Source organism: Macaca nemestrina, chromosome 1, assembly GCF_043159975.1.
Source record: "Macaca nemestrina isolate mMacNem1 chromosome 1, mMacNem.hap1, whole genome shotgun sequence".
NCBI lineage: Eukaryota > Metazoa > Chordata > Mammalia > Primates > Cercopithecidae > Macaca > Macaca nemestrina.
The window spans coordinates 54,721,618-54,739,486 of NC_092125.1; the positions used below are offsets into that span (position 1 = coordinate 54,721,618).

Genomic DNA, 17,869 nt, shown 5'->3' on the forward strand with positions numbered 1-17,869 from the left:
AATGGTTGAAAGCCATTCATTTAGTGAGAAGGGTATGTGCAACAGCTGAGGCAGGAAAAAACTTTACCTTTTAATAAAATTCAAAGATTGTAAAATCTGAATCCTGGATTTAGTGGAGGAGAGAGATATTTGATAACACTGGAAGAGTAGGCGTGGATCATAAAGAGTTTGAATTTTATTCTAATTGAGAGGGGGAGGCTTAATTTAAGAGAATCATAAATTTCTTTTCTGTTATGATAGGTAAATTTAGGTTTTATGAAGCCAGAAGCTTTTACAATTTTGAGGGGTCTTCTTCAGAAAAGAACACAAAATCGCGAATATATTATTTGAATAGTCTTTCCAATCACCAGACATGAAATGAAAACCTAAAGGAGAGAAAGTTGGAGTGGCGGACATAGCAGTAGAAGCTGATGTAGAAAATGGCTTTCTATTGCAAACTGTACAAAGACTTAGGATCATTTGAACACATAACTAGGAATTTGCTAGTGTAGTACAAGCCTCCAAACATTAAATGAAGAAATGCCAGCTTAGTATTCGTTTCAAATATTCTTCTCTCAGCCATGTAACAGAAAACTGCATACAGATTGACAGACATCTGAGTGCATTTCAACTGTCCTAGGAGGTCTCTCTTTGTTGAAAATTTTCCACAGTGTTATTCCAAGTGTTATTACAGAGCACTTAAGCTAAATAAGTTTTATAATCTTCAAGGAGTATATACCTCAGAGTTAAAAATTCATACTAATATTTCACATATCTAGTACTAGGACTTAGGGTTCTGAGTTTTAGATGAAGAAAAATATTTCTAATTCAGGGAGTGTCCATTCACATTCTTCTCTAAATCACGTTTCCTAAGTTATTACCTCTATATTAAATACAGCAATTGAATAATATCCAATAATCAAGATCTTACCTTTTCTTTTTAAGATAATGCTTTTCACAGTATTATTACAGAGAGAATTTATATAAAATTAACACCAAAAAATGTAAATAAACACCCATACAAATAAAAGAATTGCTATGTAGAAGATTGGTATACACTTTTAGGAGAGAAATCCCGTTAATTCTCATTCAAGTGTGATTTTCTGAAATAATCTGCAAAACTCGTTAAAACAAACACAAAAGCAAATTTCTGTAGTTATTATTTTGTGACATTACTTTTAAGAATAGGTTTAAATCTAATTTTGTAATTATATAGTAATAATTGGGATTATGATGTAATTAATTTTCCTTTTAGTATGATTCTAATTTTTGAATTCTAGCTTGTACTTTTCTAAGCAAGCAAGAAAGGAGGATTCTGAATAAGAAAAACAGTATTTTGGATAATATTTGGTAATGTTGCTGGTTTTTAAAAATTATAAACATGTAAGAGATAATTTTACACATTTCTTATTTGAATCAGAATAATTATCAAATTTATTAAACATTGATATAAATAGTAGATATAACAAAATTATTACTTTGTTTTATTTTTATTTTTTTGAGATGGAGTCTTGCTATATCACCCAGGCTGAAGTGCAGTGGCACAATCTCGGCTCACTGCAACCTCTGCCTCCTGGGTTCACGCCATTCTCCTACCTCAATCTCCCCAGTAGCTGGGACTACAGGCGCCCGCCACCACACCCGGCTAATTTTTTGTATTTTTAGTAAAGACAGGGTTTAACTGTGTTAGCCAGGATGGTCTCGATCTCCTGACCTTGTGATTCGCCCGCCTCAGCCTCCCAAACTGGTGGGATTACAGGTGTGAGCCACTGCGCCCAGCCCCAAATTGTTATATGTTAGCATAAATATTCGGGATACCTAGAATTTGCCTTTCCATGTGACCTTGAAAATATATCTTAGTTTGTTTTCTTTATTTGTAATATATTAATTATGTGATTTTTATGTTTTTCTAACTTAAAATACATTAGAAATGCTATTTTGGGTTCTTTTTCCTTGATTACAGTAAACAAAAATACCAATTTTAATTAATTTCTTAGTGCATACATCTTCACTAATAAATCTTTGATGATAATTTACCTTTTTGTGATGTATATGTCGATCACCAAGAATTATAAACATGACGAGACCAGGAATTATTTGAAGGTGGTTTAGTTTCAGTTAAATAAAGGTATCTTTGACTCTGCAATGACAGATACTATATCATCATTATTCTCAGGATCCTCTCCAGTTCTATTATAAATTTAACTTCTTAAGATATTCCCATGGTGTTTTATGATGCGTTCTTTTCTTTTTTAAATTTTAATTTCTATGTTTTATACGTTTAGAGGGTCCAAATGCAGTTTTGTTGCATGGATGTATTGCCTAGCGGTGAAGTCTGTACTTTTAGTGTATTCGTCACTCGAATAGTGAACATTGCACCCAGTAGGTAATTTCTTATTCTTCACCCTCCTGCTATCCTGCCAGCTTTCTGAGTCTCCAATGTCTATTATTCAGCACTCTCCGTATGTGCACTTTATTTAGCTCCCATTTATAAGTGACAATACACAGGATTTCACTTTCTGAATCTGAATTATTTCACCTAAAATAATGGCCTCTAGTTTTATACATGTTGCTTCTGAAGGCATGATTTTTTCTTTTCTTTTCCTTTTTTTTTTTTTAAGTTGTGTAATATTCTATGGCATATATATATACGTGTGTGTGTGTGTGTGTGTGTATATATATATATATATATGTGTGTGTGTGTGTGTATGTATGTGTGTGTGTGTATATATATATGTGTGTGTGTGTATATATATACACCCCCCCCACATATTCTTTATCCAATCATCTGTTGATGGACCATTAGTTTGATTCCATATAATTGTTGCTGTGAGTAGTGAAGCTATAAACGTATGAGTCCGGCTATCATTTTGATATGATAATTTATTTCCTTTGGGTAGATACACGGTGGGATTGCTGGATGAAATCGTAGTTCTGTTTTTAGTTCTTTGAGAAATGTCCGTTCTGTTTTCCATAGAGGTTGTACTAATTTATATAGCTACCAACAGCGTATAAGCATTCTTCTTTCTTCTCACTGTCACCAACATTTAATATTTTTTGAGTATTTCACAGTGGCCGTTGTGTCTAATATAACATGATAATCATTTTTAAATTTTCATTTCTCTGATTATTAGTGATATTGAGTTTTTTTCATGTTTCTTGGTCATTTTTATGTCTTCTTTTGCAAAATGTCTCTTCATATCCTTTGCCCACTTTTTCATGGGATTACCTGATTTTTTTCTTGTTGAGTTGTTTCAGTTTTTTGTAGATTCTGAATATCAGTTCTTTTTCAGATTCATAGTTTGCAAATATTTTCTTCCATTCTGAGGTTGTCTGTTTACTCTGTTTATTACTTCTTTTGCTGTGCAAAAGATTTTTAGTTTAATTCAGATGTATTTGTCTGTACTTGATTTTATTGCATTTCCTTTAGAAGTCCTAATTGTAAATTCTTTGCCTAATCCAATGTCCGGAAGAGTTTACCATAGGTTTCTTGCATGATTTTCATAGTTTCAGGTTTTACATTAAATTATTTAATCCATTTGGGATTAATTGTTTTATGTGGCAAGAGATAGGAGTCCAGTTTCATTCTTTTGCATGTGGCTATCCAAATTTCTTATCACCATTTACTGAATAGTGCCTCTTTTCCTCAGTGTATGTTCTTGACTACTTTGTTGAAGTTCAGTTGGTTGTAAGTTGTGATTTTATTTCTGAATTCTCTATTCTGTTCCATTTTTCTGTGTGTCCATTTTTATACCAGTACCATGATGTTTTGGCCACTGCAGGCTTGTAGTATAATTTGAAGTCAGGTAACGTGATGCCCTTGCTTAGAATTTCTTTAGCTACTTGGGATCTTTAGGGTTTCATATGAATTTTAGAGCAGTTTTTTTCTGAATTAAGTGAAAATCGATGTTGCCATTTTCTTTGGAATTGCATTGGATGTATAGATGGTGTTGGGCAGTATTGCCATTTTAATAACGTTGATTCTTCCATTCCATGATCATGGGATGTTTTCCCATATTTTTGTCTCCTCTACAGTTTCTTTCATCAGTGTTTGTAGTTTTCCTTGCAGGGATCTCTCACTCTCATGGTTAATTGCATTCTTAGATATTTAATTTGTTTTATGGTTACTGGAAATGAGATGATTGAGTTCTGATTTGGTTCTCAGGTTGGCCATTATTGATGTACAGAAATGCTACCAATTTTTGTACATCAATTTTGTATTCTGAAATTTTACTAAATTCATTTACATAATTTAGGAATTTTTAGAGGAGTCTTTAGGATTTTCTAGGTATAAGATCATATCATCAGTGAACAGAGAGAATTTGACTTCCTCATTTTCCATATGAATGCCGTGTATTCCTTTCTCTTGCCTGATTACTCTGGCTAGGACTTCCAGCACTATGTTGAGTAAAAGCAGAGAAACTGGGCATTGTTATCCTATTCTAGTTGTTATGGGGGAACACTTTCAACTTTTTCCATTTAGTATAATGTCGGCTGTAGGTTTTTGTGATATATGGCTTTTATTTTGAGATATGTTCTTTCCACGACTAGTGTCTTGACTATATTCATTAAGAAGTAATACTGAATTTTATCAATTTTTTTCCGCATCTATCGAAATAATCATCTAATTTTTTAAAAAATTCTGTTTATATGGCAAGTCACATTTATTGATTTACCTTATATTGAACCAATTTTGCATCCCTGAAATAAAAGCCACTTAATTGGGATGTATCATCACTTTGATATGCTGTTGGATTAAATTTTCTAGTATTCGTTTAGGATTTAGCAGGTATTCTCAATGGGGATACTGAACACTAGTTTATTTGTTCTGTTGTCGATGGCCGGATTTATAGAATGAGTTAGAGAAGATTTTCTCTTCCTTGATGTTTTTGGAGCAGTTTCAGTGGATTGATATTGATTCTCCTTTGTATGTCTGGTAGAAATTGGCCATTTATCCTTCTGGCACTGGGCTTTTATATTTTTTTAACTGGTAGAGATTTTATGACAGATTAAATCTCACCGCTTGTTATTGGTGGTATTGATCTGTTCAGTATTTCTATTCCTTCCTTGTTCAATTTTGAAGGTTGTATGTTTCTAATCAATTTATTCATTTTCTCTAGATTCTCTGGTGATTTTTTTATTTCTGTGGTATCAATTGCAACATTTCTATTTTTTATTTCTACTTGTGTGGAAGTAAAGTACTTGTGTTTATTGTAACCTTTTTTCTTCTTCTCCCAATTAGTCTTGCTAGTGGTCTATTAATCTTGTTTATCATCTCAGAAAACTAACTTTGTGTTTTTTGATCTTCTATTGTTTATTTGGTCCCAATTTTACTTAGTTCTTCTATGATTTTTTAAAATTTGTTTTCTTCTGCTAGTTTTGGGTTTAGTTGTTCTGTTTTCTCTAGTTTCTTTAGGTGCAAGGTTAGGTTAATTTATGACTTTTCTATCTTTTTATACAGGCATTTCACACTGTAAACATTCCTATTAGCACTGCTTTTGCCATATCCTAGAGGTTTTCGTATGCTGTGTCTGTATTTTCATTTGTTTTAATTTTTTTTTAATTTCCATCTTAATTTTATCACTGACTCAAAAATCACTCAGAAGTAAGTCATTTACTTTTCATGTATAGGGATAGTTTTGAAAATTATTTATGACATTAATTTCTAGTTATATTTCACCATGTTCTGATAAGATACTTGTTATTATTTCTAAGCTTTAAAGTTTTTTGAAACTTGCTTTGTGGCTGTAGCCTAGCATATGGTCTATTTTGGAGAATGTTCCATGCACAGGTGTGAAGAACATATATTCTGAGGTTGCTGGGTGGAATGTCATTTAAATACCTGTAAAGTCCATTTGTTTTAGAGTCCAATGTAAGTATAAGGTTTCTTTGTTTATTTTTTTTCCAGAAAATCTGGCTAGTACAGTCATTGGGCGTGTGGAGTTTGCTTGCCCTCATTATATTGCCATTTATCTTTCCACTTAACTCTAGTAGCATTTCCTTTATGAATATGGGTGCTGAAGTTTTGAGTGCATATATATTTAGAATTATTATATCTTCTTGCTTCCTTTATCATTATATGATGATCTTCACTGTCTTTTTTTCTGATGTTGATTTAAAGTCTTTTTTATATATAAATATATCTATACCAAATACTTTTTGTTTCTGTTGTTCAAAATACCTGTTTCCATACATTTATCATGAGTTTGTATAAGATACTCTCAGTTAGGTGGGTTTCTTGTGAGCAGCATGTGGTTGGTTTCTGTTTTCTAAATTTGGCCCACAAATCTGTATCTTTTAAGTGGAACATTTAATCTATTTATGTTAGAAGTTAATATTGTCATGTGAGGTTTTGTTCTTGTCATTATGTTAGTTGTTACCTAGCTGGTTTGTAGTCTCAACTGTGTAATTATTTAATAAGACCTGTGAGTTTTGTACTTTTGCATGTCTTTATGATGGTGAGTATTGACCATCTGATTTCATGTTCAGAACAACCTGGATCATTTATTGTGGGGTGAATTCCTAAAGTGGATTTCTACTGGTGATGAATTCCCTTAGTATTAGCTTGTCTTGGAAAGATTTTATGTATTCCTCATTTATGAAGCTTAGTTTAGCAAAATACAAAATATAACTCTAATAGGTGTTTTTTCAAGAAATATGAAATAATCTTTCTGAAAAGAACTCTGAAAATAGGACACCAATCTCTTCTGGCTTGTAAAGTTTCTGCTGAGAAGTCCACTGTTAGTCTTATGAGATTTTCTTTATAGTTGATTAGATGTGTTCTCTTGCTGATTCTATAATTTTTCCCATTCACATTGACTTTAGATAGCCTGATGACTATATGTTTGTAGAAGTTCATCTCACAATGTATCTTCCTGGTGTTATCTGAGCCTCTAGTGTACAAACATCTATATCTCTACCAAGAAGGCAAGAGGAGACAAATTTTCCTCAGAAAGGTTTTCTAACTTTTAGCTCTTTCTTCTCCCTCAAGAATACCTATAACTCTTAAGTTTTCTCTTTTTTTTAGAACACCACTTTTCTCAAAACCTTTGCTCATTAAAAAAAAGCTATTTGCTCTTTATTTTTGTCTGACAGGGTTAATTTGAAAGACCTGTCTTCCAGCCCTGAGAGCAAGTTTTTCTGCTTGATATAATCTGTAATTAAATCTTTCAACTATATATTGTAATTCTTCAATGAATTTTTCATTACCATAAGTTCTGTTTGTTTTTTTAAAACATATTTTGGTGCATTTTTCAGTCATATCCTGAGTTTCTTTTCTAATTTCTTTGTGTTGCTTTTCAACTTTCTCTTGGACTCCATTTAGCTACTTTAAAATAAATGTTTTAAATTCTTTATCTGATATTTCAAAGATTGTATTTTGGTTAGGACTTATTGCTGAAGAGTTAGTGTGATCCTTTGGGAGTGTTGTAATATGCTCTTTTAAATCATACTTCCAGAAATGTTTCAATGGTTTCTTCTCATCCAGATGAACTATCTCTTCTTATTTTTGACTGTAGTTTCCAATAGATAGGATTTGTTTTTCCCTTTGAGAATATGACTATGATGTATGTTGTATAGAGTTATTTGGTTTAGGTTCTGGGTTCTTTCCATGGTAAAGACGCTGTATGAGTACATTGGTTAGCGACAATTTTTGTGTGATGGTTTTCTTAATTGCTGGTTGTAGTAGTTATGTACTGGGTGCATGACGAGGCTTACTGCCTCCTGAAGGGCTGGTATGGAAGACTTCGCAGAAAACTAACTTCGTTCTCCAGCATCATGCCCTAGTGTCAGCATTTTGCATTGGGCTGTGCAGTTTGACATTCAGGACAGTAGGTGGCGTGGACAGGCAAGAGCCAGCTGCAGCAGAAGCAGTTGAGCCTGTGCTTGTCATTGTTTATGGGAGAAACTCTCTGTTGCCCCAGGAAATGGACTGATCTATGAAAGGTACAATGGTCTGAGGAGCTGGGGACAAAACGGGGTGGATCTGAACCACTAAGCTCACCCTTGGATGCTCCAAGGATGAGCACAAGCACCAGCCCTGACAGGGGTGTCAGGGGAAGACCCTGGTGAGATATCCCTAGCTTGTCTTTCTTGCAAGCCTGGGTTCACTGGGCACATCACCAATGGAGATGTAGCCACCCTTAATACACCTAGAATGTCTGTCCTCTGGTGTGTCTGCACCAGTCTCCTTTGCGAGTGACCACAGCTATGTCCACAGAATTGGGCAGAGGGGAGATGTCCCCCTCTCTACATCTGTGCCCAAGCACTGGGACCACTGGGCCCCTGAGATGGATCTATACTCCTCCCTTGCAGAGCCAAACACCGCGTCTATGGGTCTGCTGGAAGTGGTGTAGTCATTTTCAGCCCACAAGCAGGTTGCTCTTGCACACGGGAAAGTGAATGCTACAGTCTTCTTTGTCAAAAGGGGTGTCCCTTTGTTGCAGTTTCCATTAGGAATAGCAGTCCCTGATGGTTAAACTACTGAGAATGCTGTAACTCCCTTGGGTCCAACCAGCTATGGGGGACTGCCACATCCAACCAGGTGCCAGGGAATATCTGTGCGGCTCTGGTGTTATGGGATCAGAGGGCTGAGGTTCCTGTGTAGGATACAGTCCCCACATGAGTGCACTACAGGCATGAAACCTACCACTGTATCTTAGGTCCAAGGGGAAGGCAAATGACCCTGTTCAAGCTAGTAGTTTGGTGTAATGCCCTCAAGAAGTTCCCAAATCTCCACTCACACCAGTGTGTGGGTTCATGAAGGCAGAAGAGCTCTCGACAGCTTGGATCCACATGGTGAGCTGCAGGGAGTCCAAAAGACTCCTACCTACATTGCCTATGAAGTCCCACAGGATCCTAGTCAACCTTTGAGGCTCTTGCTTCTATCTCTTTCCATGCTTTGGCTTTTCTCCATGATTTCTCTATGACGCTCCTGCACCGTCTCTTTGATATTTTTCAAGTTGTGATCATTTTCCTGTAACTTTGGTTCTTCTTTCTGAGAAGAACTGGTGTCCAAACTCCTTAGCCATCTTGTTTTTAAAAAGCCCCAATTCTGGTCTATATGCACTTTTAAAATTGTAAATTAGTCTTTTTTTTTTTTTTGAAACGGAGTCTCTCTCTGTCGCCCAGGCTGGAGTGCAGTGGCCGGATCTCAGCTCCTGCAAGCTCCGCCTCCCGGGTTTACGCCATTCTCCTGCCTCAGCCTCCCGAGTAGCTGGGACTACAGGCGCCCGCCACCTCGCCCGGCTAGATTTTTGTATTTTTTAGTAGAGACGGGGTTTCACCGTGTTAGCCAGGATGGTCTTGATCTCCTGACCTCGTGATCTGCCAGTCTCGGCCTCCCAAAGTGCTGGGATTACAGGCTTGAGCCACCGCGCCAGGCCAAATTAGTCTTTTTTTAATATGAGAGAGTAATTTCATGTTTTGAGTAAAAAAAGTAATATTAAATTTCATAAATATCAGTGATTAAAACTAATTTCATTGTAAATAAGTTGAATTTACAAATTAATTTTTAGAACAGATACACTTCAATACTGTAACATTTATCATAAAGTTCCATTTCAATTTAGACAGTATATAAAACATAATATGTAGCATTCTTTACAGGGAAAAGGATTTATCTGATGCCCTTCTGTATACCCAGTATCAACCTGGCTTTATTGTGGCACATGTAAAATTTACTTTGGCAACGATTAATTGTATATTCTCATGAAATTATTTTACCTTTTTTCAGAAAGAGAATGTGAACTTCCTAAAATAGATGTACACTTACTTCCTGATCCCAAGAAAGACCAGTATAAAGTTGGAGAGGTGTTGAAATTCTCCTGCAAACTAGGATTTACAAGAGTTGGACCGAATTCAGTTCAGTGCTACCACTTTGGATTATCTCCTGATCTCCCAACATGTAAAGGTGAATGCTTATCTTACAATTGCTGAAATAAGAATTAGAACTTTGGATACCAAATATTTTTTTCTTTATTTATTTGGGCTTCTATTGTCTAATGAATTAAGTCAAATATTTGCCTGCGAAGGATATGTGTTGGGTACTGAATACCTAAGGTTCAGTTACTTAAGTTAATCCCCATTGTTTCTTGAACGGTGTACTAGAAGTGTTCTTAGACACACAGGTGTTGTCAGTCTTAGTCTACTTTAGGTTTATGTTTCCATAAAGGAATAACTGAGGCTGGATGATTTATAAAAATGTTTTATTTGGCTCACAGTTCTCATGACTATAAAATTCAAGATTGGGCATCTGCATTCGGTGAGAGCCACAGAATGCTGGTAGAAGGGAAAGAGGAGCCAGTGTGTCCAGAGAACACATGATGAGAGAGGAAGCAAGAGAGAGAGCAGGGCAGTGACAGGCTCTTTGTAAGAACCAGCTCTTACAGGAACTAATAGAATGAGAACTCTCCCTGAGTGGGGGCATTCATCTGTTCATGAGAGATCCATACCCATGACCCAAACATCTCCCATTAGGCCCCACCTGAAACATTTGGGATGAAGTTTCAACATGGGGTTAGAAATGACAAACATTTAAACCATAGCATGGCTGACAATGGAGGGATTTCTTTGTAAATTTTCATTTTGCCTGAAATGTCAGCATCCATTTTGGACATTTTATATAGTGTGAGCTGTAACTTAAGTTTCACTAAGTGTGTCTAAACAATATTTAAGCAGTTTATATTCAATTCAGTTGCTTGTATTGATTAGTCAAACTTAAAGTATGTTGATCAAATGTTGCCTCAGTTATGATATTTTTCCAAAATGTTATGACAAAATGTTTCCGTGAAAGGTAAAAATTAACATGATTTTCATAACCACATTTGCTAATTGATTTTCTTGCATCTTTAAGATATCTGGAAGTCTGAGTATATTTTAACCTTTTATCATACCTTCAATATGACATTTTAGTATAAGTAATACAATATGAACACCATTCTTGATTGTTTACAATGCTGTAATAAGTTACATAATGAAGAATACATGAATAAAAGAAGAAAGTCTTTCCATTTTACTGAATTTTTATATTGTAAAACAGACAATTTAACCATTATTTACGTAGTATTTCTACTATAGAGCAAGTACAGTCGTGTGGTCCACCTCCTGAACTCCTCAATGGGAATGTTAAGGAAAAAACGAAAGAAGAATATAGACACAGTGAAGTGGTGGAATATTATTGCAATCCTAGATTTCTACTGAAGGGACCTAATAAAATTCAATGTGTTGATGGAGCGTGGACAACTTTGCCAGTGTGTATCGGTAATGTATAAAATATTAATATTTAGACTCGTCAAAACTTTTGTATTTTGTATCTAAAACACATAAATCATGTTTTCACAATAAACTTTTTTTGTAAAATTTACATAGAGGAGGAGAGTACCTGTGGAGATATACCTGAACTTGAACACGGCTATTCCAAGCTTTCTTCCCCTCCTTATTACTATGGAGATTCGGTGGAGTTCAATTGCTCAGAATCATTTACAATGATTGGGCACAGATCAATTACGTGTATTCATGGAGTATGGACCCAACTTCCTCAGTGTGTGGGTGAGAATACACCTCTTAAATCAACATTTAATAAAGTTTAATATTTTTATTGTAAAAACAATATTAGCAACTGAATTTTTGAAATTTACAGATATGGCTCAAAATGTCCAGTCTTCAATATAATGAAACCAATCTTTCTCATATTGTTTATAATTCAACGTGTGTCTAGAGAGAAAAAATAAAGTTAGCAATATAATTTTATGACTCTTTCTGCCTCTGATATCAGTATTGTTTATATTTAAAAGCATGAAGCAACATTTTATTTATAAAATTGTCATGTGAGGCCAGGGTGGTTGCTCACGCCTATACTCCCAACACTTTGGGAGGCCAAGGCAAGAAGAATGCTTGAGGCCAAGAGCTAGAGACTGGTGTGGGCAATATAGCAAAAGCCCATCTCTATAAAAAAAATTCGTGTAATTAGTTAGGTATGGTAGTGCATGCCTGTAATCCAGCTACTCAGGAGGCTGAGGAGGGATGATTGCTTAAGGCCAGGAGTTCGAGATGGCAGTGAGCTTTATTGTGCATTCCAGCCTGGGCGACAGAATAAGACTCTTTCTTTAAAAAATTAAAATATTAAAAATTTGTCATATGATTAAATATGAGTACTATTACTGAGAAATTATAACTGTTTTATATAAAATGAAAATATTATTGTTATTATATGGTACTCCTTTTTGGCACTGCAAAGCAAAGAAACAAAGTTGACAAAATATCTACTTACTACTCTCCCATAGGATTCTTTTCTCTCTTAAAGCTTCCAAAAGCAATAATTTTTCAGTTTGTTCCATATCAACCAAAATAAGTTAATGTGCTGCAGGGTTGGTGGGCCACAGGCCCTCTATGTCAGTGATATAGCTAAGTGACGTGAGGTAGTCAGAGACTGAGTCAGGACGTAAATCTCATTGATGGACTTCACACTGTAAGTCTCATGTCTTGATCAGCAAGAAGGTAAGGTGATTCACTTACAGTGCGACTTGAGATTTACAATCTTTAAAATCATTTTGCCTCCTTGATGACTAACCGGGAGGATCTTGGGGACCCTCATTCACTTTTCTCTAAAACTGAGTTATTTCCTAAATTTTCCTGGGTCCTAATTCTAAGAGTCCTAAATGTCCAGTCGTACTTATTCATCCAATGAAATATCCAATAATATTTTGTATTTCCCAAAGAACAAAATGTCTTATGATAGATATCTCTAACATTTCAGCGACAGAATGCAGGGCTTATATTTTTACATAATAGCATTTTGATGCAATGTAATCAGGAATAACTTGGTGAAATTTATAATGATAACTCATAATTTTATGATGCTAATACTGTTTACTTTGTAACTATTTTTATGTGATAGTTGGTTTTATTTTTATAATTTGAATTTTCATAAAAATATATTTATTTTATAGCAACAGATCAACTTAAGAAGTGCAAATCACCAAATTCAATTGTAATTGTGGAAAATTTAACAAGCAAGAAGGAATTCGATCATAATTCTACCATGAGGTACAGATGTAGAGGAAAAGGAGAACACCTACACGCAGTCTGCATAAATGGAAGGTGGGATCCGGAAGTGACCTGCTCAAGTAAGCTCTTATTTTGTTTTCAGAAAAGTATTCTATTTCTCATTTGGAAAAGTATTATGTATGTGTGTCTTAAAAACTTTAACTATTTATTATTACAAATGCTCCTGAATAAGGCAGGTAATTTAGAAACTAATGAAAACATTGTTCCTAATACTAACTGTGCCATGTGAATTAGTTACCTTTAGTATAAAACACACACACACGCCCACACACAAATCAGGCACTTCATGTCATAATTACTGTTGGAGGACCAGTGCTTCTCATTCCTTTCCTTGTCAACAAATGTTCCTGTGCCTATACCTCTGTTTATGCCAATAACTACTATGTATCTGTTTGTGTATGTGTGTATTTATGTATGTATCTATATTTATTTCCATTGATTCATTTATTTAATCTATCTCTCTATTCATCTATCTGTTCATCTACCTAATCATCTATTTATCTATTAATTTATTGTTTATCTATATTGAAAAGTTAGTCATATTGACACATACAATTTCACTTGAATAGTGTAGGGTTTATTCCAGTCTTCCCACATTTGATACATGTATTTTGCTCTCCAATTGTGGTGTTCCTTTCCTCACTAGCTTCAATATTTTTACCAGTATCTGCCAGTCTAGGAAAAACAGAAAGCATTGACAACCAATACAAAAACTAATCTACTATCGACATTTCAATATGTTTAGAGTCCTTAAAGAAGCAAATAATATATACATGCAGTGAAGTGTACATGTTCTACAGATTTTTCTGGAAGTTTTATAGTTTTAGCACTTCTATAGAGCTTTATTAAAATGATCGTATGGTTATTGTCCTTTCTGTTAATGTGATGCATCACCTTTACTGATTTGCCTTTGTTAAACCACCTTTACATTCCTTGGATTAAACTCACTTGATCATAGTGAATTATCTTTTTAATGTGCTGTAGGATTTGTTTTCCTAGTATAATGTTGAGGGATTTTGTACCTATGTTCATCAGGGGATTTTGCCTGTAGTTTTCTTTTTGCGTTGTGTCCTTGTCTGGTTTTGGTTTCAGAGTAATATTGGACCACTACAATGAGTTAGAGAAATGATCTCTTAAAAGTTTTGGAGTCGTTTTAAAAGAGTCGGTATTAGCTCTTTTAAAATGTTGTTACAATTCAGCAATGAAACCATCGGGTCATGGATTTTCTTTGATGGGAAACATTTTATTACTGACTTAATCTCTTTCTTCATGATTACTCTGTTCAGACTTTCCATTTCCTCTGAATTAATCTTAGTAGGCTGTGTGTGTCTAGAAATGTATCCATTTCTTCTAGATGATCCAATTTGTTGGTGTATAATGGCTAATAATTGTCTCTCATTATTCTTTATATTTTTGTGGTATCAGTTGTAATGTCACCTTTTTCATCTCCAATTGTGTGTTTCTTTAAGCCATCTCTCTCTTTTTTAGTTATTCTGGTTAAAGCTTTGTCAATTTTCTATCATCTTAAAAAAACTATTCTTTCATTGATATTTTGTACTGCTTTGGGGGCTCTACTTTACTCTAATCTTTATGATTTCTATCCTTCTACTAATTTTGGAATTGACTAGTTTGTTCATGGTTTTCTGCTTCTTTGAGGTGTACTAGTAAATTGTTTATCTGAGTTCTTTCCATTGTCTTGATGTAGGCAATTATTCCTAAAAACGTCCATCTTATAACTACTTTTGCTGCATCCCATAAGTTTTGCTACGTTTTGTTTCCATTCTCCTTTTCTCAAAATATTTTTAAATTTATTTGAAATGTTTTGACCCTATTATTGTTTCAGAGCATATTGTCTAATTTTCACCTAATTTAAAATTTTCCATAATTCTTCCTATTATTGATTTCTCCTTTCATACCTTTGTTGTCAGAAAAGTGACTTGATATAATTTCTGTCTTCTTGAATTTGATAAGACTTGTTTTGTGGCCTAACATATAATATATTCTGGAGAATATTCTGTGTGCATTTGAGAAGAATATGTGTTTTGTTGTTATGTGGAATGTTCTTTATGTGTCTGTCCAATCTATTTGGTATAAATTATTGTTCAAGTATAATGTTTCCTTATTGATATTCTGTTTGGATGATCTGTCTCAATGTTGAAAGTAAAATATTGATATCCCCTACTATTACTATGTGGCAGTCCACAACTCCATTCAGATTGCTAAATGTTTCCTTTATATATTTAGTTGCTTTGATGTTGAGTGCATATATAGGTTTAAAATAGTTGTATTATCTTGACAAATTTACCACATTATCATTATATAATAACCTTCTTTGTACCCTTATACAATTTTTCCCATAAGTCTATTTTGTCTGAAATGAGTATAACTACCCCTGTTCTCTTTTAGTTTTTCTTTTTATAGATTTTTCCATGCCTTCACTGCAATCTATGAATGTACCTTACAGTTAAGTAAGCAGTTTATAATTGCATATTAATTTTTAATTTATTTAGTCATTCTATGCCTTTTGATTATAGAATATATTCCATTCCTATGTAAAGTAATTTTAGGTAGGTAAGGATTTATAGTGGCAATTCGTTAATTGTGTTCTGGTTGTTTTTTAAATTCATTGTTTCTTTCTCTCTTGCTTGCTTTATTCATGGTTTGATGACTTTTGTAGCCATATGCTTAGGATTTTTTCTTTTAATCTTTTGTGTATCTATTAGAGGTTTTGCTTTGTGGCTATCCTTAGGCTTGCATAACATATATTATAAAAGGCTATTTTATGTTGATAGAAACTGAATTTTGATTACATATAAAATCTCTAAATTTTACTCTGCTCCTTCCATGTTTTGTCTTTGATCACATACTTTGCATCTTTCAATCATTGGTATCTCTTAATAAAGTTTGTAGCTTCAGTTGTTCTTAGTACCTTTGCCTTTTAACCTTCATGCTAGCTATATTTACCCATCACCATTACAGTATTAGAGTGTTTGAATTTCATGTTGTACTTACTTTTACCAGTAAGTTTTATACTTTAACAACTTCATCTTACTAATTAGCATCCTCTTCTTTCACCTTCAAGAACTCCTTTTAACATTTCTGGTAAGGCAGAAAAGCGTACTTATGCTCTCTCAGTTGTTTTTTTTTTTTTTTTTAATACTTTAAGTTCTAGGGTACATGTGCACAATGTGCAGGTTTGTTACATATGTATACATGTGCCATGTTGGTGTGCTGTACCCATTAACTCATCATTTACATTAGGTATATCTCCTAATGCTATCCCTCCCCCATGCCCCGCCCTCACAACAGGCCCCGGTGTGTGATGTTCGCCTTCCTGTGTTCAAGTGATTTCATTGTTCAGTTCCCACCTATGAGTGAGAACATGCGGTGTTCGGTTTTCTGTTCTTGCGATAGTTTGCTGAGAATGATGGTTTCCAACTGCATCCATGTCCCTACAAAGGACACAAACTCATCCTTTTTTATGGCTGCATAGTATTCCATGGTGTATATGTACCTCATTACCTTAATCCAGTCTGTCACTGATGAACATTTGGGTTGATTCCAAGTCTTTGCTATTGTGAACAGTGCCGCAATAAGCATACATGTGCATGTGTCTGTATAGCAGCATGATTTATGATACTTTGGGTATATACCCAGCAATGGGATGGCTGGGTCAAATGGTGTTTCTAGTTCTACATCCTTGAGGAATTGCCACACTGTTTTCCACAATGGTTGAACTAGTTTACAGTCCCACCAACAGTGTAAAAGTTCCTATTTCTCCACATCCTCTCCAGCACCTGTTGTTTCCTGATTTTTTAATGATTGCCATTCTAACTGGTGTGAGATGGTATCTCATTGTGGTTTTGATTTGCATGTCTCTGATGGCGAGTGATGATGAGCATTTTTTCATGTGTTTGGTGGCTGTATGAATGTCTTCTTTTGAGAAGGGTCTGTTTGTATCCTTTGCTCACTTTTTGATGGGTTTGTTTGTTTTTTTCTTGTAAATTCGATTGAGTTCTTTTAGGTACTGGATATTAGCCTTTTGTCAGATGAGTAGATTGCAAAAATTTTCTCCCATTCTGTAGGTTGCCTGTTCACTCTGATGGTAGTTTATTTTGCTGTGCAGAAGCTCTTTAGTTTAATTAGATCCAATTTGTCAATTTTAGCTTTTGTTGCCATTACTTTTGGTGTTTTAAACATGAAGTCCTTGCCCATGCCTATGTCCTGAATGGTATTACCTGGGTTTTCTTCTAGGTTCTTTTATGGTTTTAGGTCTAATATTTAAGTCTCTTATTGATCTTGAATTAATTTTTGTATAAAGAGTAAGGAAAAGATCCCGTTTCAGCTTTTTACTTATCCAATTTTCCCAGCACCATTTATTAAATAGGGAATCCTTTCCCCATTTCTTGTTTTTGTCAAGTTTGTCAAAGACCAGATGGCTGTAGATGTGTGATATTATTTCTGAGGGCTCTGTTCTGTTCCATTGGTCTATCTCTCTGTTTTGGTACTAGTACCATGATGTTTTGGTTACTGTAGCCTTGTAGTATAGTTTGAAGACAGGTAGCATGATGCCTCCAGCTTTGTTCTTTTGGCTTAAGCTTGTCTTGGCAATGTGGGGTCTTTTTTGGTTCCATATGAACTTTAAAGCAGTTTTTTCCAATTCTGTGAAGAAAGTCATTGGTAGCTTAATGGGGATGGCATTGAATCTATAAATTACTTTGGGCAGTATGGCTATTTTCACGATATTGATTTTTCCTATCCATGAGCATGGTATGTTCTTCCATTTGTTTGTGTCCTCTTTATTTCACTGAGCAGTGGTTTGTAG

At 34.6% G+C, this 17,869-nt stretch overlaps 1 protein-coding gene across 5 annotated transcripts in view; it reads left to right on the forward strand.

Moving 5' to 3' along the window:
* LOC105484651 (complement factor H) overlaps window positions 1–17,869 on the forward strand; it is a 194,314-nt gene that overhangs the window by 77,135 nt on the left and 99,310 nt on the right. For 4 of the 5 annotated variants that reach the window (XM_071077503.1, XM_071077504.1, XM_071077507.1 and 1 more), the window contains 4 exons: window positions 9,713–9,889; window positions 11,056–11,238; window positions 11,347–11,526; window positions 12,927–13,103. The exons of the other annotated variant lie outside the window; for it this stretch is intronic. In XM_071077503.1, coding sequence (XP_070933604.1) covers window positions 9,713–9,889; window positions 11,056–11,238; window positions 11,347–11,526; window positions 12,927–13,103 — 717 coding nt within the window. The remainder of the gene's footprint in view (window positions 1–9,712; window positions 9,890–11,055; window positions 11,239–11,346; window positions 11,527–12,926; window positions 13,104–17,869) is intronic. 5 annotated transcript variants of the gene reach the window in all.